Source organism: Spermophilus citellus (genome assembly GCF_964194105.1).
Source record: "Spermophilus citellus genome assembly, chromosome: 8".
Classification (NCBI taxonomy): domain Eukaryota; kingdom Metazoa; phylum Chordata; class Mammalia; order Rodentia; family Sciuridae; genus Spermophilus; species Spermophilus citellus.
Genome location: NC_138189.1, coordinates 138,685,821 through 138,711,266, shown reverse-complemented (window position 1 = coordinate 138,711,266; position 25,446 = coordinate 138,685,821). Strand labels below are relative to the sequence as shown.

Genomic DNA, 25,446 nt, shown 5'->3' with positions numbered 1-25,446 from the left:
TAGTTTATTAATTGTTTCCATTAACATGTCTGACAAAACCACAAATACCATTTCAGGAAGTTAATCTGCAATGTGCAACTGTGCCCTGCTGTCGTCCAATGAGAACCAGGATGCCCCCTTCACCACTGAATCCCCAAGTAGCTAGAATACAGCCCCAGAAGCAACTGTTGCCCCCTGCAGATTCCTTAGACCTTGGCTCAGGTATGAGCAAAATAAGCCTCAAATCACTCAACTTTTAGTCTGCATTTGGATGGGAGGTAACAACGAAGTGGAATGAATGTAATTTTAACATGCCAGGTGCAATGGCCCATGTCTATAATCCCAGCCACTCAGGTAGCTGACTCAGGTGACTGAGGCAGGAGGGTTGCAAGCTCAAGGCCAGCCTCAGCAACTTAGTGAGACCCTGAAGAACTTAGTAAGACCCTGTCTTAAAATGAAAAATAAAGAGGGCTGAGGATGTAGCTGGTGATAAAGTGCCCCCTAAAATGGTTTTTGTGGTTTTGTTAGATATGTTAATGGAAACAATAAGTGCCCAGTACCAAAAAATAAATTTTTAAAAATATATGTATATAGCTAACATTTGCGCAGCAGACTCTTACAGTACTAACTTGTGTGTTCCTAACATTTGTTCCAGAGATGAAAAGAACAACTGTTCACCTTCTGACAGGCAAAGGGACAGAGTTGATATTCATAAAGTAAAAGGCAAAAGGTCCTAGGCCAGCAAGACAGAACTAAAAAGCAGCACAGTTATCTACTAAGGACTCTCTACCTCCCATAGTAGTGCTGCCTCACTCCACTCCTGAAGCAGTAAGAATGTTTTCAGAATGTGAGTAAAGCCATATTGTGTAAATCCAAGCTCTGCCATATTTTCAATTTTCTAGGGATGCTCCCTCTGTCAACCAGGGTTTCTCAGCAGCAGTAGTACTGACATTTGAGATCAGACAGGGCTTTGTTGTGGGTACCTTATAGGACATTTAGCAGCATCCTGGCTTCTACCCATTAAATATCTGTAGCACCCATAAGTTTGTGACAAAGAAAAATGTCAAATGTTCCTGTTGGTTGGGGGATGGGGCAAAATCTCTCCCAGTTGAGAATCACTGAATTAAAGGAATTTCATAGTAATTCCATTCAGAGGGCAGTAGTAATCATTTAAGAGAATAATCTTAGGAACATGAATTTTTTCCCAATTTTTTATACAAATAATATAGCAATTAGCTCTTGAAAATTCACATCCAAGTTTCACTGAGGTCTGCAGGTCCAGGATAGACTACTAAAAGCATAGGCTTCTTCTGTAAACTCTCAAAACAGCAGGACATGGTTTACCACAAATGGGCAAAACCAATCCTCTCTCCTGTACCCATCTTCCCTGCCATCCATTACAGCAAAGCCTCCAAACTGCGCATCTCCGCTTGCTTCTCCGTTACCGTTAGCTCCTTAAAACTCTTTACCGGGGAACCAACCCTTTAGATTCCCTCTCATTCACTGAGCTACTTTCAGCATCTAACAAAGACAGAAAATAACCCACCACTGACACAATAAAGGATGTGAACAGAGCTCATCTTTTGGAGCCCTTCGATCCTTTTGGGTCACAGGCACAAGGCAGGTTGAACCTACACAAATGCACTCGGGGCTCTTCTGCCTTTTCCCTTGACCAGGAAGGAAGCCCCTGTGCAGACAAATGTCCTGGAGGTGGAGAAAGATGCTAGGAGAGGGAAGGGGACACACATCCTGGTATCCTAATCTCTTCCCAAGCAGAAGTTAATGCTGATGCAATGGAGGGTTGTAGCATCCTGTAAATGTGAAACTTGACACAACCAGATTCTACCCAGCAGGATGGAGACCTCAGGGGTTAGAAGTCACTCAGAAATTCTGAAAGTTGCTAGTTAAGAATCAAATGTGTCATTGAAGTTTTCTGCAGTTGTGAAGCCAATGCTAAAGGGGATGAATGTTATTAGTATTTTAAAAGATTCTACTTCAACATTAGGTCATTTCCAGCCAATGAGAGGTTCCGTTTAATTAAAAGGAAGTGCCTAAATTGTTCTTAAGGAATCACTTTCTTCTGTCAGAGCAAACATTGCAAGCCTTTTGAGATTTTTATTAAATTCTCACAAGAACAGTCTCTCTCTCTCTCTCTCTCTCTCTCTCTCTCTCTCACACACACACACACACACACACACACACACACACCAAATAAGGAAAACCTGCGACATATTAGTAATTTCCGTTTCCTTTGCATGTGTGTATGTGGCCCTAAGGGAATGGCTGTGTTTCTTTCCCAACTGCAGAAAGGAACTCAAAAGTCTCTCTACAGTTTATCAGATGGAATAGCCATCTAGACCAAAATAAAATAAAAACAAAGTGTGTACTCCTCTTTTATCTACTGAATAGAACCCTATGATAAAAAGTATATGTTAAATAGTGAAGCCTCAACTCCATTTTCTGAGTGACTTTATCCAAACTTGTGTTTTTTTGTTCTTTATACTTTATTAGATTTAAATTTAAAAATTTAAGTAAAAGAGAATTAATCAGTTCTTGATAGCTGATTGTCCTAAAGGTATATTTCCAACTCCTGAACCTAAATAATGGAGTTCTGGAGTGTGTCTGTTTGGAAAAAAAAAAAAAAAAAGCTATATTTTTAAATAAAAATTAAATTTGGGAGTGGGGGGTTAAAACAGTGCAGCAATCATGTATAAATCAGTTGTTTTTAATTTTTTTTCCAGGCACCTATGTCAAATTAGTTTGAAACAGCAGGAATGTAGAGCATATTATAGACCTATTATTTTCCTTAAAATATCATAGATGAGCAAGAGCCTGAAGCCCAATTACTATGCTGACTTTAAAAAAGAAAAAAAAAATCTGGTATTCCCTTAAAACTAGCTAGAATAATCATGAAACCTACAAAGAATACACATTGTCAAAGCCTGGGATGCAAGGACACGACTTCACACTTTAACTTCTGTGAAGCACTATGGGTTGTGTACCAATATGGCTGAATGAATGAAATTAAAAATCCGATCTATTCTCTATTATTTGTGCTAAGGAAGGGTAAACAATGTCTAAAATCAAATCCACACTAAATCCAAAGCAGTGTCTTACCCAATTGTTTCATTAGTTATGAGAGCCAGAAGCACCAAAATTAAATTTCTCCTCTTCTTATTGCTTCTTCCCACTCTTTGGTGAAAGTGTTAAGGACCAGGGGAAAGACCAAAAGGTTGGCAGCAGGAGGGGGGAGGGAAAACAAAGCCAGCAGCTGCAGCTTCAGGATCTAAAACTCAACAATCAGCTCTGGAGGAACAGAGTGAAAATGTAAAGCTATTTGAGAGACTTAAGAGGCAGATATTATGAATACCTTGAGAGTGAGTTTTAAATATGTTCTTCTTTGTAGGAGTTCAATGTCTGATTGATTGATGTTACACTTCTCTATGATGGATAATGTGGAAAAAGACAGAATTTAGCCATCCTAAACTCAAGAGTGTGGCACAGGACTGTTAATGAACAAACCCAGAACACTCACCACAAATAAATTTCTACAAGTGGCCTTCGATAAAAGACAAGTACTTCAATTGTGTCCAAGAATTACTATGCAATGTGCAATGTGCTTTATTATACTAGAGTCCTAGCTCTTCTACGACCAGCACCAGTGTGTGTGTTGGGAGGGGACAATGGATTGGGGGGGGGGGGGCTTCCATTTCTTCCTACCCAAATGAATCCCCATCAGGACATCTCTTTTAGTTGACTATTGGTCTCACAGAGGACTACAGATAATAATTTTCTTTAACTTGACTTTAAGGTCTAAGATCCTTATCCTTTTCACAGAATGTTACCAGAACCATATACAAGAACTGCTCGTTTCTGTCATATTAGGTGGCAGAAAACTTGCAAAACATTCAAAGTTTGACTTTATAACTCTAAAAAGTCAGTCTAGAAAGAGCACATACACAGCAGCTTTCCCTGGAAAAGACTCAGCCTGAAGAGCATTTTGTAGATTAAGATTAATGATTAACTGACTGTACTTCTACTTTCTGACCACTGGCTGCCTAGGACTAAAGAAAGTATAGCATAGAATTAGACGTATTAGAGCTTAAAGAAAAAAAGAAAAAAAATGCTTCTTGAGAATAAAATACCAGAACATGTTTAGGACAGAGAAATCGAAGTTTAAAAAGTTTCCCACAAACTTATTAAAGTACACTATGTTGGGCTATGGGAAGTTAAGTTACAGCTATGTCCTATCCTCCACAACAGCAGCAAAACAGGAAAAGCCAATGAAAAGGTTATCATAGGAAAGATTTAGAAATAGATTATAGTACAAGCCTGCAAAGAAACCTGGATGCAGAGCCAGAGTATCACCCTCAGTAGGATCAGGAATAGCAAACCCAATTCATTTATCAGAAGGTTTAGCACTGGGCTAGTATGTTGACATTGCCTGGATCTCTTTCAGGAATGGATGAGAACATTGTGGCAGGGGTGCAGTGGTCTCCAACACCCAGTCATTAATATATTAGAATCAAGTGAACTTTATTTGATAAATTCTTCAGAGCAAAGGTCACACAGATTTATGTAGTCTGTAAATGCTCTATAAATTAAGCATGCTCCCAAAGTTATAATGGTGGCAGTGCAGTGAAAAGGTCCTAAAAACAATATGGGTCTTATCCATGTGGAGTAAGACGACCACCATTTTGAAATTTTGAAAACTTCATTGTGGTGCTGTTCAATGTGCCTGAATGATCACCCATTGTCAAGTCAATTTATCTTTGGGCTTGAAAATGAACTTTGCCAACTGAACTTTAGTTTAAAACTCTAACCAGGGGGCTGAGGTTGTGGCTCAGTGGTAGAGCGCTCACCTAGCATGTGTGAGGCCCTGAGTTCAATATTCAGCACCACATAATGATAAATAAAGGTAGTGTGTCCATCTACAACTAAAAAATATTTTTTAAAAAATATAACCAGAACCTCAGTTCTAAGTACAGCAAATAAACAACAACTTCATTTATTTCCATAAAAAAAATTAAAATTTTAGGAAAAGATACCTTTGTGACTAGGATTCTTTAATAAGTGAAATCAAGAGTTCTCATCAACAAGTGTTTGGAGGGAAAAGCCCCTCGCCATAAACAAAGAGGTAGTGATTGGGGTTGGGGTAGGAGCTCAGCTCTCTGTCTAGAAGGACCTCCTAGCTGAGGTTAAGCAATTTCAAAACTAAGAAGTCCCACCTGTTCCATCAGCTGTGCTGTTGAGAACCCAGACAAACTCAGGACCCTATACAATAGCCTGGAGCCAAAGAATGCCTGTTTGCCCTAACCCACCCTGCTTTTTTGCTTTCTAGTTGGTTGTCCATGCCCCTGCTTGTTAATGTCTAAAACAGCAAAACAATCCAAAAATATAAAGCCCTCATTAGATTGCCTTCTTAACCCAAGCCAGGCAGAAAGAGGATTAATCAATATTTTGTACTTTCAACATATTGGCCTCCCAAAATAAACAATAGCAATAAAATAGAAAAGAATTCTATTCACCTTTATTTTTATCATCATCCTTATTATTATTTGGCTGTGGTTGATCATAGTTTTTCTTAAGGGCTTTCCAAATGGAGAGCCCAATCTGAGAACTACATTTAATTGCTCTGTGCCTCACTGAAGCACAACTATAATTCAGGAGTCAATTCAAGAAAATGAAGATCAACATTTTCTTCCTAACTTCTGTCTTTCAGATTTTATCTCACACATAAGCTAAGTTAAAAAAAAAGTCTTCATTTCAGAGGCTGATGTGAATTTTTAAACTAATTATTTTGAAAGGAAATGTAACTTGTAGAGAGGATGATGTTAATTTTTCTTTTTCCTTTTTTAGTACACAGAATTTATACACAACTCTTTGCTTAAGATTTAAGGCTGTTTATTTTCATAACATTCATCACACATACTTCGCACTGGTATCAGTGAAAGATGCATATGTGAAACAGTGGAAGCTACAATATGATCCTATTCTGTGCCTTGGCGCCAAGTGTAGTCAATAGGCTAAATTATTGTCACAAAAATTGATAGGGAAATTTTTTTTTTAATTTTCTGGCAATCATTTTTCAAGTCTCTGTTGTCACCTTGGTGAACTGAGATTCATTATGAAATTTACAGCTGATGTCTTCATCTATTCAAGTAAGCATCATCTTTTCATTTGCAAAGGCAGCAGCTCTGGCTTGGGCTTGCGCCTCCCAGGTAACATCAGGACGCTGGGCTTACTTCCACCTGCGGATGCATTACAACCGAGGCGCGCGCACCCCGAGTCCTCCCTACCTATCCCAAAGCTTATGGGTAAGAACATAACCCAAACACGAAAACTTTGTGGTTGCAAACTCTTCTGCTCTCGCAGCGATCAAAAGCGACCCAGCACAGGGAACGACACTGGCTTTTGTTCCAGCTGGCGAGGTAAGCGCCTCGACGGTCCTCATCACCTAAGATCGTGATTCCGTGGGACGGGGATTTTGGAATCCCAAGCAAAAAGCCCATTTCTACACAATCTGTGAGCAGGGGGTGTACACACACACACACACACACACACACACACACACACACTCTCACACACGAAAAGGGGGCGAGGGAGGGTAAAGCTGAAATCCTAAATGCCTTTCAAATTCTACCCCAGTCTCAGGTTCACAAAGTGGGTCTCCACCGCTGAGAGCGCGAGCGGGGCGGGGTCTGGAAGAGAAATGGGTACGCGTCGGGTACCCAGGCTGCAGGTCCCGCCCCGCCTCCGGGTACAATCAGAAAAGCTACAGTGTGTCAGTGGCTTTTGGCTTCCTGTTTGTAAAGCGAGAAGCTCCCTCCCCGACTCTGAGACCGTGGTTCCTCCAACCGAATCGGCCCCTTCTTCGCGCTGGCGGCCGGGGGCGGCGGAGGGGGCAGGGCCGCGGGCGCAGCACCCCTCCCAACCGGCCGCCCTGGGCTGAGCAGGGCCGCGAGGCGGACAAAGCGCCTCCCGCACCCTCCCCCCAAGACCGCGTTCCAAAAGGGAGGGGGAAGGCGGGCCGGAGGGGCCGGGGGAGGAGGAAGGGAGGGGAGGAGCAGGGGGAGGAGGGAGGCGCTGCCGGCGGGACCGGGCAGCATCTTGCCCAGGAGGGAGGAGAGAGAGGAGGAGCCGGGCGGCCTCGGGAGCTGGGAGGAGGGCAGGATTCTTGAAGCCCAAGATAAACAAATTGTTCCTCTTCACGTGCGGAGCGGGGGGAGGTGGAGAGCAACGCCGCAGCTTCCCCTCCCCCAAGCCGGCTCTTTGTCACTGAGCGCCGGGCCAAAGCCCGCGGCGCCACTGACACCACCCTTGGCGAGCCGAGGACTCCCAGATCCCGGACGTGCGCGGTTGGCACACCGCACACACACAGGGCCGCCCGCGCCGGTATCTGCGCGGCCGATCGAGTCGCGGAGTGCACAGGGAGCGGGCGCGCTCCAGATAGCATTCCCACCGCCTCGCCACCCCGCGCACCCTCGGCCCAGAGCCGGGCAGCGCGGTGGGGGAGGGGGTGCAGACACCTTTCCCAAGCTTCCGGCCTCCCCCCCCATCCACCCACCAAAGGAAAGCCTAAGAACCCGGGAGAGGAGATAGGAGAAAGGATTCCACCCTCAGGGTTAGGGGGGTGGGAACTGCCCCTTCCTCCCTTAGAAGTTAAGCCATTGGCTGCTCATCCTGCCTCGAACCCACCCACCCAGCCATTTAAGCCTCTTTCACCTCCCCGCTATCCTCCGCTCCTTTAGGCTCCTTACGTCGGCCTGGGAAGTTGGCGAGGAGCGGGGCGGGGGTGAGGCGGAGAAGACTGGGTGCAAGCAAGTTTAGAAAGAGGAGAGAACCCCAGGCCAAGTGGCGCCGCGGAGACTCTGGGCGCAAGCCCTGGGCTTAGTAGCTCTTGCCTCCCGCCCCTGCTGGGCCGAGTCCCTCCCGACCCTCCAGACTGCTCCACCTGCCGGGCTAGCCCCGGGTCTCCAGCCGCGAGCGCAGCGCACCCGCGTCCCGCATCCGCGCGCGCTCCCGCGAGCGCGCGCGTAGCCAGTCTCGCTCGTTTCTCACCCACTTCAAAGTTCATTCACAAAACTCTCAGACTTTCTCAGCCCAAAGGGGGTGAGCTTGAGAGGGGAGGAGAGGCTCTCCCTTACCCCTTCCCCCAAGGGGTTGAGGGCCCTGTGCCCGCCCAGAATCTGCGACAGCATCAATTTCTCCCTACACCCGGCGGATGTGCAGAGAGGGGTGGGCGAAAGGGGACGGGTCCTGGGAGGCTAGGCGGCGCGGCGAGAGATGGGGAGGGGAGCGGTAAAGAGGAGGAGCAAGGTTTCAACTCTGGGGTTCACTCTCTTTCAAATCTGTATCTAAGAAAGGGAGGGGGAAACTTTTCCTGCACCTCACCCGACGCTCCTCGAGGCTCCCTCCGCCCCTCGCAGTCGTGACTGGCTTCTCCCCCACCCCCTCCTCCCCAAATCTGACAACCCTGACAGATTAACAGGTAGCGGCGACAACAGCTTTTTCCCTAGGAAAAGTTGACGTTAACCCTTCGGCTTCATCCCACCTCACCCACGGTGCAAATCAGACAGACCCTCACACACCCTGTAAGAAGCTCACGCCCCCCCCCACGCGCACCCCAAGCCCGCTGCCAGTGCGCCCTCACCATGATCAGCGTGTGGTTCCTCTGCTCCGCCGAGGCAGCCTCCGCATCTTGCTGGGGTTTGCTCGGGTGCTGCTGCTTGCCGGTGCCGGCGCCCGATTTCTTGGCCCTCTGCTCCAAGGTCCGCTGATAGAGGCTCACCGTGTCCCGGCGCTCCAGCTCCAGCTGCTCCACCTGAGCCTGCTGGTACCTGTTCTCGCAGTTGACGTGGTGCCGCCGGCAGCCCTCGATGCGCTGGCGGAGCCGCTCGACCACCGTGCTGTGTTTGGGGACGACCGCCGAGCTGCCGCCGGGGCCCCCGGAGCCGCAGCCGCCGGCAGCGGGGTGATTGCTACTCGGAGCAGCGGGAGTACTATTGGGAGTATTATTCACACCGATCCCGGCCCCGCCGAGGCTGCTGTTCAGGCTACTGTTGATGCAAATACTACTGCCATTCGCGGCAGCAGCGGGGGCTGCGAAATCCCCCATCCTGCTCCCCGGGCACACTATTTTGGAAGAACTTTTTTTATCCACCCCCCTATCAGCCTCCTCCTTGGGTCCAAGGATTAAAATAGTTTAAGTGGAACGCGGGGGAGACGCAAGCACATGGATGGAAACAGCGATCCCGACGGGGCGAAAAAAAGGGGGAGAGATTTTGGGGTGGTTTTTGTTTCCTTTTTTTAAACTGTAAAGCTGGAGGGGGAAAAAAGGGGGGTGTTATCGGAATACCATCAGACACCTATCAACAAAAAGAATCACAACAAACTGAGCCAGTAGCAAATCGGGTTGCAACTCAAGGGGAGATCCGCTCCTCGCCTGCCTTCTTTTTATAATCCATTATTTTCTAATAAATTCCAGGAGATTTCCGGTAGTTGGCAAGCATTTTCTCCCTACGTACCGAAAAACACACCCCATGTACACACACAAGCATATGCCTCCAGTGCGGACACGCGCGACACACACTCACTCCACACCGCATCGGAAAACGGCAAGCTTGCTTATTGCATTTTCCTTCCACAAAAAAGTTTTGGTGTTTATGCCGCCCCGTGTTCTCAAAGTACTTTGGCTGCTCAGTTGCATTTCACAGGAACCTAGATATCGAATCCTCGGGCTGGGGGAAGTAAACACATGGACAGTCCGAGGCGACTGCAAAAGTAGATCGGTGAAGTCCTTTGGAAAACGCCGCGCGGAGAGCAGCCCCTAACGCTCGGCTGGGCTGCCGCTGCCGCCGCTGCTCCTGCCACCATCACAATGATCAACTGCTCGCCGCCGCCGCCGCCTCCTCCTCCTCCTCTCGCTCCTCCACCTCCTCCTCCTCCTCCATGCCAGCGGAGTGATATCAGGACGCGCGAGCTCAGTAAACACGGCAGCGGCGGCGGCTGGAGGCCGTGAGACAAGCCCGGGGACACGGCGCAAAACCCGGCCCGGACTCACCCGGCAGGAGCGGGCGCGGCACGCACCGGCACCCGGCGCCGGGCTCCCGCCTCCTTTGCCTCACCCTCCCCGCCCCTCCCACGCCCCAACCTCACTACTACCCAGACTGGGAAGCCTGAGCCGCCAGGAACCGGGAAAAGAAAGATTCTCTGGGATCTCAGGAATGAATCAACTTTTGACCTGTGTGTGCGTGTGTGAGTGTATATGTGCATGTGTGTACGTGTGTGCGCGTGCGCCCGCGCGCGCGCGCGCGAGGACAACCACAGGGACGCGCCTGGCTGGATTTCCTTATTCCAAGCGAGGTAGCCTGTGAGCCCAAGTTGTTGTTATACATTTATGCATTATATTGCAGAACTGTGCATGACCAGGCAGAAACATTGCGGCCTCACAGCAGTCGTCTGTCATTCCCATCCATGTGGAAAGAGAAAGGCAAATGAGTGACTTGTTTTTCAAACACAGGTAATAAGTCCTCTCTAGTAACAAGCCTGCTTATGGACACTTGTTCGAACTCTGGACCAGTCTTAACACACAAATACCGAATTCTGAATAAACAGAAAAAAAAAGCACCAAAAAACTTGCAATATTATTAATTCACTGTATATAATGATTGTTATTAAGACAATTATTGTTTTACTTACCCTTGGGAAAAAAATAAAATAAAGCAAGCAGGGACTTGGAGGTGAGACTAACAGTACATTTTAACAGACTGTTTTGAACACTAGGTGCTAATGACAGCAGTAATTAAGGGCCCTTCGTAAATCAAGTGGAAAGATTGCAGATTTCATGGACTGGAACTATAAGAAAAACACAGCATTTCACAGTTTGTCATGACCAAAACAAAAACAAGCAAAAATAACAGGCTTACTTTATGGCTGGATATATTTCTGTTTCAATGAATTCACAGCAAGTGCAATTAAAAGGAAACGGTGACGGCAAAAAGCAATCTAAACTTTTCATTTTATCATGGAAAATTATCTTTCCAAATATTAAATATCAAAAAACAATAAGAAGCATCAAATATCATGGAATCTGGACTTAAACCATGGCATATACATAATTTTACAAAAATTGAAATGGAGAAACTGCTAACATTTCTGTGATCATTGATAAGATAAATCTTAATTGTGAGATAGATGTTAATTATAAGGCATTTTGTATTACCTCAATAAATCTTATAGAATTAGTTTTTAGGGTAAAAATACACCCCAGTTTTCTAAAATAGCCAGGAATAAAAGAACTTTGGATCTTATGCATTAGTCATGAGATCTGATTTAAACCATCTTCATTTCTTGGCATTGCAGATTAGCATAGGATGCTATTTCTAACCTCATAATGTCAGCGATAAGAAGCTGTATTTTTCTTCAATTAATCAGGTTATATGGTGAACCATATCCTTAACATCCACTAGTTTATAGGGTAAAATGGGCAACAAAATGTTATTTAACATGGTGAGAGGCTATCTCTAAGTAGTGAAACCAACAAGAGAGAGTATCTTTTGTTAAAGTTGCCATACTTTTTCTAAGGGCTATTTAGTTAATGTACAAACTTCTGGATCAAAACTGTTGCCTTCCCCAATCTCAGCCAGAAAATTAAACTGAATTTGTTCTATAGAAAATGAATCCATTCACACTTTAAAAACATTTTTTTAAAAAAAATGTGATGTTATAAGAAAAAACGATACCAAAGTAGCCTTTTTCTTTTTCACATATTTACTAAATAATATCTGTTAACTCAGGAAGCACATGACTTCCCTCAGAGGGGAAGCTATGACTCTGCATTAACTCTTTGCAAGAGTTTAATTCTTAACTCTCTTGCTACCCCACTAGTCAACACATGACTGCAACTTGATTCACAAAGGCAACGAGTTTGAGGGTCATGAGCCTTCAGTTTTATGACATGGGTTCTCATTCCAGATTTCTCTTTCCATTGAGATTTTCTCTTTTTGATTAAAAAAAAAAAATGTCTTTGGCAGCACCAAAGTAGTCCCATCAAGTTGTTTATCTCACCCGTGTCACGCGTTTATCTCACCTATGGAAATACACAGGAATTTGCATCCTTTCCTTTGGGGAACAATTAGGTGGGGGGATCATATTTTGTGGCTTTACCCCAAAGCCCTCCAATGACAAATGGAGCTATTCTTGAACAACAGCAGTGTTCTCTGAGGCTGGATTTTACTTCAAGAGTGGCCTATACTCTGGGCTGGGGATGTGGCTCAAGCGGTAACGCGCTCGCCTGGCATGCACAGGGTGCTGGGTTCGATTCTCAGCACCACATAGGTAATTAGAAGTAAGGAGCGGGCAGTGAATCTTGAACAGCCTAATCTAGTTAGTCACCTTGAATTAGAGATGTTCACCTACTCCCATGACCTTAGGAGAAAGAGACACCTTTATTCTGTGATACATTCCAGCAAGTCTGCTAACTTTCTTTTTTCGAGAGGAGCGGGTACCAGAAAATTGAACCCAGGCTCTCTTCATCACTGAGCCACATCCCTACTCCTTTTTATATTTTATTTAGACAGAGTCTCACTAAGTTGCTTAGGGCCTTTCTAAATTGATGAAGCTGGCTTTAAACTTTCCATCCTCCTGCCTCAGCCTCTGCACTCACTGGGATTACAGGAATGCATCACTCCGCCCAGCATGCCAACTTTCTTGATCACTATTTTAAACAGCTCCCTGAAAGTCACAAAGAAATTCAAGTTCTAGGGAAGCAATTTTCATTCTTTCCCATCACTAGATACTGATAGCATGAACTTCTTTGTCTTTTATTTGAGTTTGCTACAAAACAAAACTCTAAGATGGGGGCTACAGACACATTACAAATGCAGTTTCTCTTGAATGCAAAAAAAAAAAAAAAAATCCTCTGGAATGCCATAGTGAAATGACAGAGACATTCCTGTGGCTCTATCCTCAGACTTTGATGGTAACTCTGTGGATGCTACAGTAATAAGGGCTTGACAAATAAGTACCTGCACCAGGTTGTTCTACAGCTCTAGCCCTGAGCCAAAGTTGACAGTTCAGAGGATGGAACCAGGTTCTCTTTCCTTTGACCAACTCTGTCATCTTCCTTTATCCACAGATAGCACCCAGTGTCCCAATGAGAAGCAGGAGGCCCTAGTACAGACACTCCAGCTTATGTGCCATTTGTCTATTCCCAGGGGCCCAGGCATTCCTGAAGTGCTGGCCACAGTGGGGCCCTCCTCTCTCTACTAATAGCTATTGTTTCAATAATTCCACAAATAGGTTTATGGCCTTCTGTGTGCCAGACAACCTTGTCCAGTATTTGTCCTCTGAGTATGTGGTGGGCACTGGGTTATACAGCCTAATCAAGTAGAGAACATAGTCCCAACATCAGTGGATCAGGGTGGTAGATGCCACAAGAGGACTAATCTCTAATTGGTATGGGAACAGATAAGAGACTGCATGCTTTCAGGGGTCTAAGAAAGTTTTTGCAGACAAATCCACCAGTAGTTCCCTCCAGGATTGCGACTGTGAGAGGGTGTAATGGGAGATGAAGCGAAGGCTGGAGAGATAAGCAGGAGCCAGATTGTTCAAGGCCATCCAGAAGTTTAGACTACATCTTGGGGACCACGGCTGCCATTAAAAGGATTTAAGCTCATTTACAAGTTTGGCTTTGGCAACACAGCCAAAGTATTATAATGTTTTCTAAAGTGTGTCCTAAAAACTCTGATCCTATCAGATGCTTCACCAGAAAGATTTCTAAGCCAAGTAAGTTTAGGAGGTGATCTGAACAACATCTCTGGAAGATTCATTACCACGTTGAAGGTCACATGAAATCCTGCAGCAAAGCCTGTTTAACTTTGTTTAACCTAACATTGCCAAAATTCTGATATGTCCCACAGAATAGAACATACTCTAGAAAGCTCAGTGCAGGAGAGAGTGAGAATTGGAGGCAGTTCTAAATCCACTGAAATTTACAGCATGCCTGGTATGTGGCCTGAGGCAGAGTCACACTCCCCTTAGCATCTACCATCTGAATCTCTAGTACTCAGGGTCAGGGCTCAAGGTTGAATGCTGACCCTTAATTACTAAGGAAGCATCCACACAAGGCAGAAGTCCCAGAAGGGTGTTTGATCAACCTTGTCCAGTATTAGTCCTCTGAGTATGGTATATTAATATTTCTCTATAACAAAACCCCCGTTACTAAGGGAAACTTCAGTCTCACTTAACTGAAAATCTTAATTATATGATACCTTTAAAGATGAAAAGTTTCATTATTTTTGAAACCTGAAGTCTGCCTAGCTTACCAAATACTGGCCTCTTGGAGCAATTTTAATGATTTCTTTCTATCTAGTAAATCAATTGTATGTAGGTGACATTCCCCATGGACTAGGGGTCTTTCAAAGTTTGTTTCCTTAAGTCATTAAATATTCCCAGCAAGATCCTATTTGAGTTATTAATTTTCACTTTTTTATTAAGAAGGGGTTTATTGAACCCTCCATGAATAGGAACTCGTGGAGTTTATTTTCTTATTCATGTATTTTAATATGTGTATAATGATTTTATGGTTAATGCAGGAAAGGTTATCTAAAGTCCATGGCAGGGAAAAATTTTAGAAGGCTTTAATTTTATTTCACATATTCTCCTCTCAGCACTCTGTCATCTGATAGAACAAGGGATCTGGCTTGAGCCCAGTTGGCTTCCATTTTGGATGTCAAAGATTTCTGAAAGAAAATATTTATGAATTTCTTTTATTTATGGAAGGACTATGATCAGCTAAACTGTTAACTTTATAATAATTCATTTTAACTGCCCATAGTCATGAAGACCTGTCCTACCCAGCTTCTATTGTTTTCCCCATCTTACTAACAAATAAACTGAAGAAACTGAGGCACAGGAAGCAGAGGAATTTCCCCCAAACCACACAGTGTAAAGTGGCAGAGACCGAGTTTGAACTAAGGCACTCTGACCCCAGAGCACAGAACTGTGGAAGGAATGTGTAGCTAGGTTCCTAAGTCTCCTTCAGCTTTTAAGGCTCTACATTTCTATAAAACTACACTCACTGTGTTTTACCCAGGTCTTGTGCTAACAGAAGTCTGTTACTGCAACGGGGCGAGGGCTGGGGTAGCATCTGTGCAGAACGCTATCTCCAGCAGGCCATGCCTGTGCCAGCCCCCATTCTGGGCTAGTCACCCTCCCAGGGCTCTGGGCCTCCTGGCCATTCCGTTCTGGTACTTAGGTTAACACATTATTTTGTAACTATTTCTCACTTGTGTTTTTATTAGTCTCTGTGCCTAACCCAGGGCTTGGCAGTGGCAGTTCCATAACTGTGATTGGGGAGTAAGTAAATGCAAGAGCGAGCAGAACACTATGGCCAGAGTGCCCAGATCAAGAGTTGTGGCCCTGGCCCGGCAGTAACTCTGCAGAGAGCAGTGCTGTGCCGTCTGCCTGGGGAGAGAATTTGGATGTAATCTAAGGAAATCATAGGAAGATGTCATAATGCTGTTTCTCAGGAGTTTCCTGTTTTTTATAAATTGACTTTCAGAGATGCATGGGTGAAAGAGATGTGTGTATATATATTATATTATCCATTATATATATTTAATAATATAATATATATATATATTTTCAATAAGGGCATTTATTTCATCTGTCCTCAAAATGGACAGTGGAGGAAGGACAGAGACTATCATTTGGGAGTTGTAATAGGTAGTAAAGGAATTTGCCAAACTGTAGATTCCCCCTCTACTGCATGGATGATGTAAAGAGCTATGCACTGGGTTTGTGCCCTCCCCTTCTTTGTATGCTGAGTCTCTAATCCCCAGCATGATGGTATTTGGACGTGGGGCTTTGGGAGGTAATCAGGTCATGAGAGGGAAGCAATGAGATTAGTGCCTTTATAAGAAGAAACAGGAGAGTGTACTTCCCCTCCCCTCACCAGGTGCCAGGTCATGATCCTGCAAGAAGTCATTCACCTGCCGACAGGAAGAAGACTCTCACCAGGAACCAAACTATCCCCAACCTTGATCTTGGACTGCCCAGCCTCCAGAATTGTGAGGAATAAACATCTGCTGTGTGGCCACCCAGTCTGTGGTGTTTTAGTCCCCACTGACTAGGATGTAGAATGTTTTGTGGCAGTTACACACCTGAGAAATATGGAACTACCATGTTATCATGCACTTCTGTTTTATGGATGAGAAAATGAAAGCTTAAGGAATTTACATAGAGTCTGAGGGTGTGACTCAGTGGTGGAGGGCTTGCCCAGAATGTGCAAGACCCTGGGTTCCATCCCCAGCACCATACAAAGATAAAATTAAGACAAAAAAAGAGTTTACATAATTTGCATTCCAATCCGACCCAAAGCCTCTGTCTTAAGCACCTCGCACTACTATCTAAATCTCTTTATGGTGGTGGCATTGTTGGAGAGCCTCAAAGTCATTCTTTCTCTGCTTGTGTCCTTCATCCAGCAAGCAGTTTGTGTCTGTGGACAAGCCTGTGCTCGGTACAAGGGATCATATTGGAAAGAAGACATTTTCCCCCTTGAGAAAGCTTACTGATCTGGAGGCGAGAGGAAATATCATACCAAGCAAGCATAAGAGAAGTAGTCACCTCTTTGACCAGAGTTTGCAGGAGGCATAGGGCAACCTTTGTCACAGTTAAAACTAGTAAATTAGGGGATTTGAAAAAAACAAACTTAGGCTCAGCTTATTTAGATTACACCCATTACTAAGAAAAGCTTTGCCACAGTATGCATGACATTCAAAAGGTAAAATAAATAAATACACACACACACACACACACACACACACACACACAATAGTTTAAGAACACAAAGTCCTGCTTTTGTTGTCTGATGAAAAATCACCCAGAGATAGCTGTTTATGGTTGGGACTCGTTGGCTCCGTAGCTTGTTCTCCCTTTTTAACACTGGAACAGAGCCAAGGCTACATCAGTTGGTCTCCGCACACAGTGCAATCGCATCCTGTAGACAGTCTAGGTCAGTGGATTTTAAGCCATGTTGAGCCCAAGAACTCCTTCTGAGGGGCCCCAGGGTCCATGGCAGAGTGAGGAGGGGACTGGGTCTGCTCTCTCTTCAGATCACCACTTTCATTTACAACTCCAGAGCCAAATAGTTTGAATGCTGTTCTGTGCTTTGTCTTGTTTTTTTTTTTTGCTGGCAAATTCTCTCTCCTGCCCTTGCCCACTCACCACCCTCCATCACCCATGAGATTATTTCATTTCTCTCTTCTTGATGTCTCCAAACCCTGGTTCACATTGGTTCCAAAGCTCAACTATCCACTTGTTTAATGTTGGGGCCCTCAGATTTCTCTTCATTTTTCTGAAGTGGGCAGGCTTAAGGGTAGCCCAACTAAGTGTGTGATGATACAGAAAAAATTATTTACTACACCTGCAGGGCATGGGGGTGGGGCTGGGCATGCACATGCTCTGGCTGGTGTAGAGGTGGGGTGGGGCTTAGAGACCCTAGAGCCATGCAAAGGTAGCCATGCTCCTAACAAGGGTGTATCCCGCTGTCACAGGGTGTGGCAGTTTGGGACTGTGGAGGAGAGAGCTGGGTGACCCAGCTGCTTTATCCTTAGTTCCTTCTCTAAGTCAGTGCCAAAGGAAATGATGGCAAGGTCCATCAAATGGTTGACCTCTCCAGGACATGTACTTTGGCCTGGCACTTTGGCCCAATCATGCCTCCGATTACCCTTGGCTTTGGCGAGGTCAGGAAATAATTTAGTATGAAATAAGACAATTTTAGGACTCCCTGTGTATTAGTTAGGTCCCGGTAGTTTCAAAACAAAGGTCTCAGCTTTGGGCTAAATGCACTTTATTTCTTATGCATCCTTTCCTGAAAATTCTCTGTTAAAGAATCTTGTGCATGGGAGAAATAAAGAGTATATAAGATCTCCACTTCCACAAGGAGTTGACCTTGCCAGAGGATGAAGTCACAGCCTCTCATGATGGTGGAGTTTCACTGAGCCAGCGCTGCTCATCAACTGCAAATGAGTGGCAGATGTTATAAAAAAACACAAGACAATTCTAATTGGCAAGGGGTAGGAGTGTCCCTCCTTAATGTAGAAACTGTGGCATCTGTTGGTTAAAATGAGGTTCTAAACCTCAGGTACCTTCTTACAGATTGGAAGTCATATAAAACTTATTTTTCCACAAAAGAGCTAGTGTTTATTGTTGGTTGTTTCTTTTCTTTTTTTTAACTATGGTAATCTGCCCAGTAGGCTTGACCAGTTGTCTAGCAACAGGACACCTTGACATCTTTTAGAACCATCCAACCTGCCTACACATCCCTGGCACTTTGTAGAGGGCTAGAGAGGCTGAACACTGCCTGGCCCCAAGGGCATGTCGGTCACCCATGTGCATCTTGATCACAGTGATTGGTTCCAAGATGAATGTGTGACTCAGGCTGGTATCATTACAGATTTCTGGGAATTTTGCTGGAACTTCTTGAAAAGAGACATTTGTTCTCCAGGAACCATGGGACCATATAGGGTTGGAGCTGCCTGGGGCAAGTTTTGATATAATATGGATAAGACCTACTTGAAAATAAGCCCATCTCAGAGGAGAACAGAGCCAAGGAAGGGAGACAGTCCCTTTCAGGATATCATTTCTGTCCTGGATCCAGCAGGGCTAAAGCCACGACACCCCAGAAGTTTCACTACAAAAGCCAACAATTATCCATTCTCCCGCTTTTCATTCTTGCAGTCATACGTGTGTTGCATGTGGTGTGATTGAAATGACCATCATGAGGACACTGGTTAAATACATTGTCTCATATCCAAATAATGAAATATAGGCAACAATTTAAAATATGCAGGTAAATCTACACCTAACATTGCATTATTTAATGTAGCAAAATAGATAAAAACAACTGAAAGCCTCTATCAGGGGACTGGATATCTGTATTACCAAGGGACTGGATAAGTATATTATATAAATACATTTAAATTAGCAACTGTTAAAATGAGTCATACTCAACTATGTCACAATTAAGATACTCTATAAGATTCTCATTACATCCTGTTGATTTTTGAAAAGCAGGTTATTTTTTAGACCATTGATGGAAATGTGAAGTGGTACAGCCATTATAGTAAATAGTGTGGCAGTTCATTAAAATATTTTAAAATAGCCAGGTCCTGTGACACTCATGCCTATGATTATAAGTCTGGGTCTCCCAGTGACTCAGGAGGCTGAAGCAGGAGGATCTCAAGTTCAAGGTCAACCTGGAAAACTTAACAGAATCCTATCTCAAAACAAAAAATAAAAAGAACAAGGATGCAGATCAGTATTAGCACACCCCTGGGTTCAGTCCCCAGTACCCCCACTCACACACACAAAATTAAAAACGGAAACACTATATGATCTTTGACATACTGAAGTCAGTATGTCAAAGAGACATTTGCACTTCATGTTATTGCAGTACTATCCACAAAAGTCACGGTGTAGAAACAATCGAAGTGGCCATGAATGGATGAATGGAAAATTGTGGCATATATTGTATACACAGTGGTATAGTATTCAGCCTTGAAAAGGAAGGAAACCCTGTAATATGTGATGACATGGGTGAATTGGAGGATATTATGTTACATGAAATAAAGCCAGGCACAGAAGACAAATACCCGCTGATCTTGCTTACATGTGGACTCTAACAAAGGCTGATTCATAGATTCAGAGAATATAATGATGATTGCCAGGAGTTGGACTGGGGAGGAAGGGAATAGGGAGACTATTGTAAATAATTGTTGTACTATTATTGTTGTACCATTGTTGGCCAAAGGGAACAACATTTCAGTTATGCAGGATGAATAGGTTCTGGAGAATTAGGTATAGTATGGTAACTATAGGTAACTACAACATATTGTATACTTGAAAATTGCTAGAATACTGCCAGAAAATTGTGCTAATACTGATCTATATCCCAGTCCTTTTATTTTTTTGTTTTGGGACAGGGTCTGCTAAGTTTCCCAGGTTGGCCTTGAACTTGAGATCCTCCTGCTTCAGCCTCTTGAGTTGCTGGGAGACACAGACTTATAATCATAGGCATAGTGTCACAGGACCTGGCTATTTTAAAATATTTTAATTTAGGTTTAAGCATTCTCATCACACACCCACACAAACGATATGAGGTAATAACTATGTTAATTAGCTTGATTTGCCCATTCCATTATATATATATATATATTCACACCTCAAGTTGTACACCATAAGTATCTTCCATTTTTGTTAATTTAATGACAAGTCCTTTTAAAAAAATTAAAAGGCAGTTTATAAAAAAATAATAAAAATGTTTATTTTGTAAAATTATGTGATTTTAAATGTTTTTAACCAACCTAGCTAGAAATCTAGTTCAACATCATTACTCTGGGATTTTGCATGCTTTTTATTACCTTAATCTTTTACATATTGCTTTAATCGTATATACAATTATGCATGTACAATTAAAGCAATGTTGAAAATATTGTATGAATGTATATAATGGTGTAAAGTCAATGCTAATGTAAGGAATTTCACATCAGGACTACATATGGGATATACTAGGAAAAAGAACCCCCCCACCTTGCATCTGCAGGGCACTGGTCCCTCTACACAGTTGCCTTGACCACATCTCTCCTTTGAGGCCTAATAAGTGTCACCAACTTTATATGTATAAAGCAAAACTCTCAGTTTCCTCTCCAAATCTGTTTCTCTTCCGTGATGATTAAGTACAGGCTTGATCGAGGCGACTGGGCTATGAGGTGCCCAGATAGTTGGTCAAACATTATTGCAGATGTTTCTGTGAGAGTGTTTTGGACAATGTTAACATTTGGATGATGTTAACTCTACCAATGGCTTTCTTAGATCCCAGCTTGCTAATGCAACTTGCAGATCTTGGAATTTACAACTTCCATCATTACTCAGCCGATCCCCAGATAGACAGACACACATACAAATACACACATAGCTTATTTGACCCATTCCTCTGGAGACTCCAACAGCTGCATCCTCCTTCTCTAGAGGAGACATCAGTCTCCTAATGCCTTGGTATAAAAATCTTGGGGTCAGTCTTCACTCTTCTTCTTTCACATGTAAGTTCCAACCCAAAGGTAGATTCAGCTCTATCCCTAAAATATATCCAGAATCTGACCACTACTTACCTTGTTTCCTGCTCCCTTCCTGGCAGGAACCTACATCCAACATACTCATGTCCAAATGCAGGTACCCCTGCTTCTATCTCCGTCTCTTTGCAGTCAATTATCAGCACAGGATTCTCAGTGATCCTTCTCAAACATGAGACATTATAGATGTCCTTCTCAAAACCTGCAAGTCCTTCTCATCTTATTCCAGGTAAAATCCAAAGTCCTCCCCAGGGTCTAGAAGGCCCTGCAGAATCTGCCTGCCCACTCCACTTTGCTGGCTTCCTCTCCGACCACTCCTTCCTTCTGCTTCCTGTCTCCTTTCCTTTTGAACACACCATGGGCTCCCTCTTTCGAAATATTGAATTTCCAGACATATGCAGGTTCAGGCCTCCCTCCCTCAGGCCATCTTCCCTGTCCAGCTACTCTGATGATCCTTTGAGCCCATTCACTGCCAAGCATAGGTGCATCTGGTTTTATTTCTGGGTACCCTTCTAGCACCCAGGTCCTCAAGAGCAGACAGGGTCCTTGTTTCTCCATCTCCTCCTGTGTGGGAGGCAGAGGCTGGCATGTGGGGACTCTTATACCTGCTTGCTGATGAGTGGATTGTGTTTCTTTCTCTACATCCAGGGACATTAGATGCCTTTGATATAATAATAGTTAATATTTATTGATCTTGTATCATTTATTGGGCACTGTGAAGAGACTTTATATAAATTAACTCATTTGGTTCTCACAGCCACCTAGAGGGCACAAAAGATTTTCTGCATGAGGACACTGAGGCAGAGATGACCTTACTAATGTCCTACAGCTGGCAATGATGGAAACCTAGCTGCCCCCGTCCACCTGACTCCAGAGACTACATGTAACCGCTAGGTCTCCCAATCAGAATGATCTTCCTGCAAAGCCATTAAAAAACACCAAAGAATAGCAAGAATTGATTTAAAAAATGTATTCCCTAGGTTTATTTTTCAGGGATAAAAATATTCCTACTATAGAGTATCTTCAGCAGTTTACATCTGAACATGGACTCCCTGTTTTGAACTGTGCAGTGGAAAGTAAAGAGACAGTTGTAAATCCATTGGACTCTGAAGTTTCATATTGTGATATATTTGAAGCAATTTAGTTGAGACTAACAAGGAAATGGCCAAGATTTTGCAAAGCTTTCTTGGGTCCTGCATCCACTGTAAATTCCGTAGGAGCTTAACACACCTGTTTGGAGATGTGGGCAGCCCTTTTCATCCTTGTAAATTTATTCACCTGTGTATCCAACAAATAGTTATTAAGCCTCCTTCAAGAGTGGTCAGGCACAGTTCTAGGCACAGGTATGGAAGTATCTTCTTCCATGAGCTACCATCCTCACATAAAATGAAATGGAGCCTTATAGCATAGTGATTTGGAGCAAAATTCTGTAGTTTGAGTGACTTGCCTTCAAATCCCAGTCCGGTGTTACTGTCTGCAAGATCTTGAGCAAGTTACTAGTAAAGATTCAGAAATAAACTACCTGTGATGGTGAGGTTGGGATTCTGAAGTCTTTTGTAACTTTTGAAACTGGTTTTGTACGTAAGATGAGCTTTGACTATGGTAGATTTATCTCTTCACTTAAGTGTCAAGAGCTTGTTCAATTTAGTGTCTTGAAAGAACGCAAGTTGACTCAACATTTTCAATAAGTGTTCAAACTTGTGATGCAGTCACAGGGTCTTACATTCACAACTAGACATCATAATAGAACTATTAAAAGAACTCTGATTCAACTAATTTGTTGACTCTTTCTCCCCCCCCCCCCCCTTCTGAGTCTCTCTGGGCAAGCTGCCCACTGCAGAGAGCTCCTTTGGCTATCTTCCTCTGCTTTCCCCACCCTCCAAACAAAGTTCTTAAGTAGCTCATAATGGGTCCATGAGGTTGTTGATTTTGTTTATAACATGTCAGGAGTAACAATTTTTATACTACTAATAGACTCATTACGGAGTATAGGGATCTCTCAGGTGGCTTTTGAATGGACTAAATATTCCTGTTTATACATAGGCGCTCCGCTTTCCTGAACATTAGATCATGAGTTGGGAGACATGAATTCTAACCCTAGACCTGATGCTAATTAACTGTTTGATCTTGATTTTCCTGGTACTTTGTCTCCTTAACTATGTATATCAGAAGGTTAATGTCTACATCATCTTCTGGCTCCAGAATTCCGCTATTCCTCACAAATAAAGCTCATCAAAAAGAAACTTAGGGGGCTGGGGTTGTGGCTCAGTGGTAGAGTGCTTGCTAAGCATGCGGTGAGGCACTGGGTTTGATCCCAGCACCACGTAAAAATAAACAAAATAAAGGTATTGTGTCCATCTACAACTAAAAAAATAAAATAAAAGATACTTTCATATCTGACATGAACTAAAAGAAGAAAGAAAGAAAGAAAGAAAGAAAGAAAGAAAGAAAGAAAGAAAGAAAGAAAGAAAGAAAGGAAAGAAAATGAGGCGACTTGGTGTGGAACTGTTTTGGAGGATACAGAGGGCTACCAGAAAACAGATAATCACAGGGGCTCTCACATCTCAAGTTGGAAACACTGTTACAAGATAGAGTTAAAGTAAAGCACACATACATTTTGAAAAAGAAAACAAAAGTATAAAAGATACACAGTAGCTACAGTTTCTCTCAGAACAAGATTTGTACAATATTGGGTTAAATGCCTATTGAACATGCAGGTGCTGGTAGATCCAAACTCTAACCCAGTTCAAGCACAGTTAGAATCGATATGAGATTTGAGATTCCGTTTGGATCAGCACTTCAGAGCCAGCTGGCCCTCAGAGGAGGAGTCATCATCTATCACATAACTTTCTGAGGATCTTGGGATCCTATGAGATAAAGGGGACACTTTGAGTCTGAGCTCCTGATGAAAGAGAATTAATAAAGTGTTCCAATTTAAAACCAGTTCCCCCTTGGGAAATAGAGGGGCTCTTGATGGACCCCTACTTATGTTTTGTAGGGGCCATTGAGTGAATGCATTGGCACGAAGCAGCCTCTTGGTAGGGAAAATATTTCTAAATATTCCTTCTGAGCCTAGGTTGGGCCCCTTTGCATAGCAGAAAGAGTTTGAGGTACTTTCAGAAGAGAAGATGGATACAGTTTGTCAGAATGGAGATTAAACCCATGCTGTAAATCCATGGAGCTCCTAATTTCTGTCTTCTATGAGCCAAATTAACCTGGAACTGTTGCATTGCCTGACCTCCCCCCCACACACACACACAAAAGGAATAAGTAAATAAGTTACTGTATTTTTTGTGTGCTTGTTACATTTAATCTTGATTTTCCTTGGAATGTGCATGCAGGGAATATGTTTGATGCAAATAGTTGATTTCCCGAGAAGGATAAAATAGAAAGCTAAACAGAAGATAAGACATTTTAAGAATCCTCATTACTACACTGGAGTGATTTTTGACATAAAATAGGTGCTCAATTTATGAATATTATAAATTAATAAACTTGAATGAATTTAAAGCATTACTCTCTTGAAAACCTAAAGTTCTGAATTTTCCTTACTTGAATGCAGGAAGGTAGATAGTCACACATTCAAGTAGTAATATATAGAAAACAACAACAGAAAAAAATGAACATTTTGCAGAACACATAGATTACAAAATAGAACTGATTAGAAATTTTGGAAACCACAAATGGATTACTTGAAATGAATTATCAAATAGGAGAAAGTCTAGATTGGAATCAGCCTAAGAGAGAATTGGAAAACAGTGCCGAGGAATTCACAGAGAATACTACACAAGAAGACACAACCAGGAAAAAGAAGCTTTGAGTCATGAATAATAGATTAAGAGGCTCCAAAATAAATCTATAGAAGTTCCAGGGGAAAACAGATGAAAGTAAAGATGAAGGAATAACATTTAAAGAGAAAACGGCTGAGAATTTTCAAGAATTAAAGACATATATCCTGCAACTAAATGTTCACAACAAATTCCAAGCTGTAAAAATAAATCCACATTGTAGGAAAATTATCAAGGGCAAATAGAATCCTAAAAGCTACAAGAGAGAAAAGACAGGTCACCTACAGAAGAATAGCAACTGGTCCTGCAACAGACTTCTCATCAGCATTGATAGATGAAATGATGATTCAAACCTCCAAAGAAGAATCATTTTGCATCTAGCTACATTATCAGATGGAAATTACACCATCATTGAAAAGAGACACAAATTAATGACCTTTCACCTATGGCAACTTTACCTCTTACAGGTCCATTCAAGAATAACTTGAGTGTAAAGTGAAAAGCTTAATCAGACTATTCGTAATAACAATGATAGCTAAAACCAC

General features: G+C 43.1%; 1 protein-coding gene across 1 annotated transcript in view; it reads right to left on the bottom strand.

Annotated features, from left to right (window-relative positions):
* MAML3 (mastermind like transcriptional coactivator 3) overlaps positions 1-10,102 on the bottom strand; it is a 396,777-nt gene extending 386,675 nt beyond the window's left edge. The window contains exon 1 of the mRNA XM_081304141.1: positions 8,633-10,102. Within this exon, the coding sequence (XP_081160267.1) occupies positions 8,633-9,097 (465 nt within the window). The 5' untranslated portion in view covers positions 9,098-10,102. The remainder of the gene's footprint in view (positions 1-8,632) is intronic.
* Between the last annotated feature and the right edge of the window lie 15,344 nt (positions 10,103-25,446).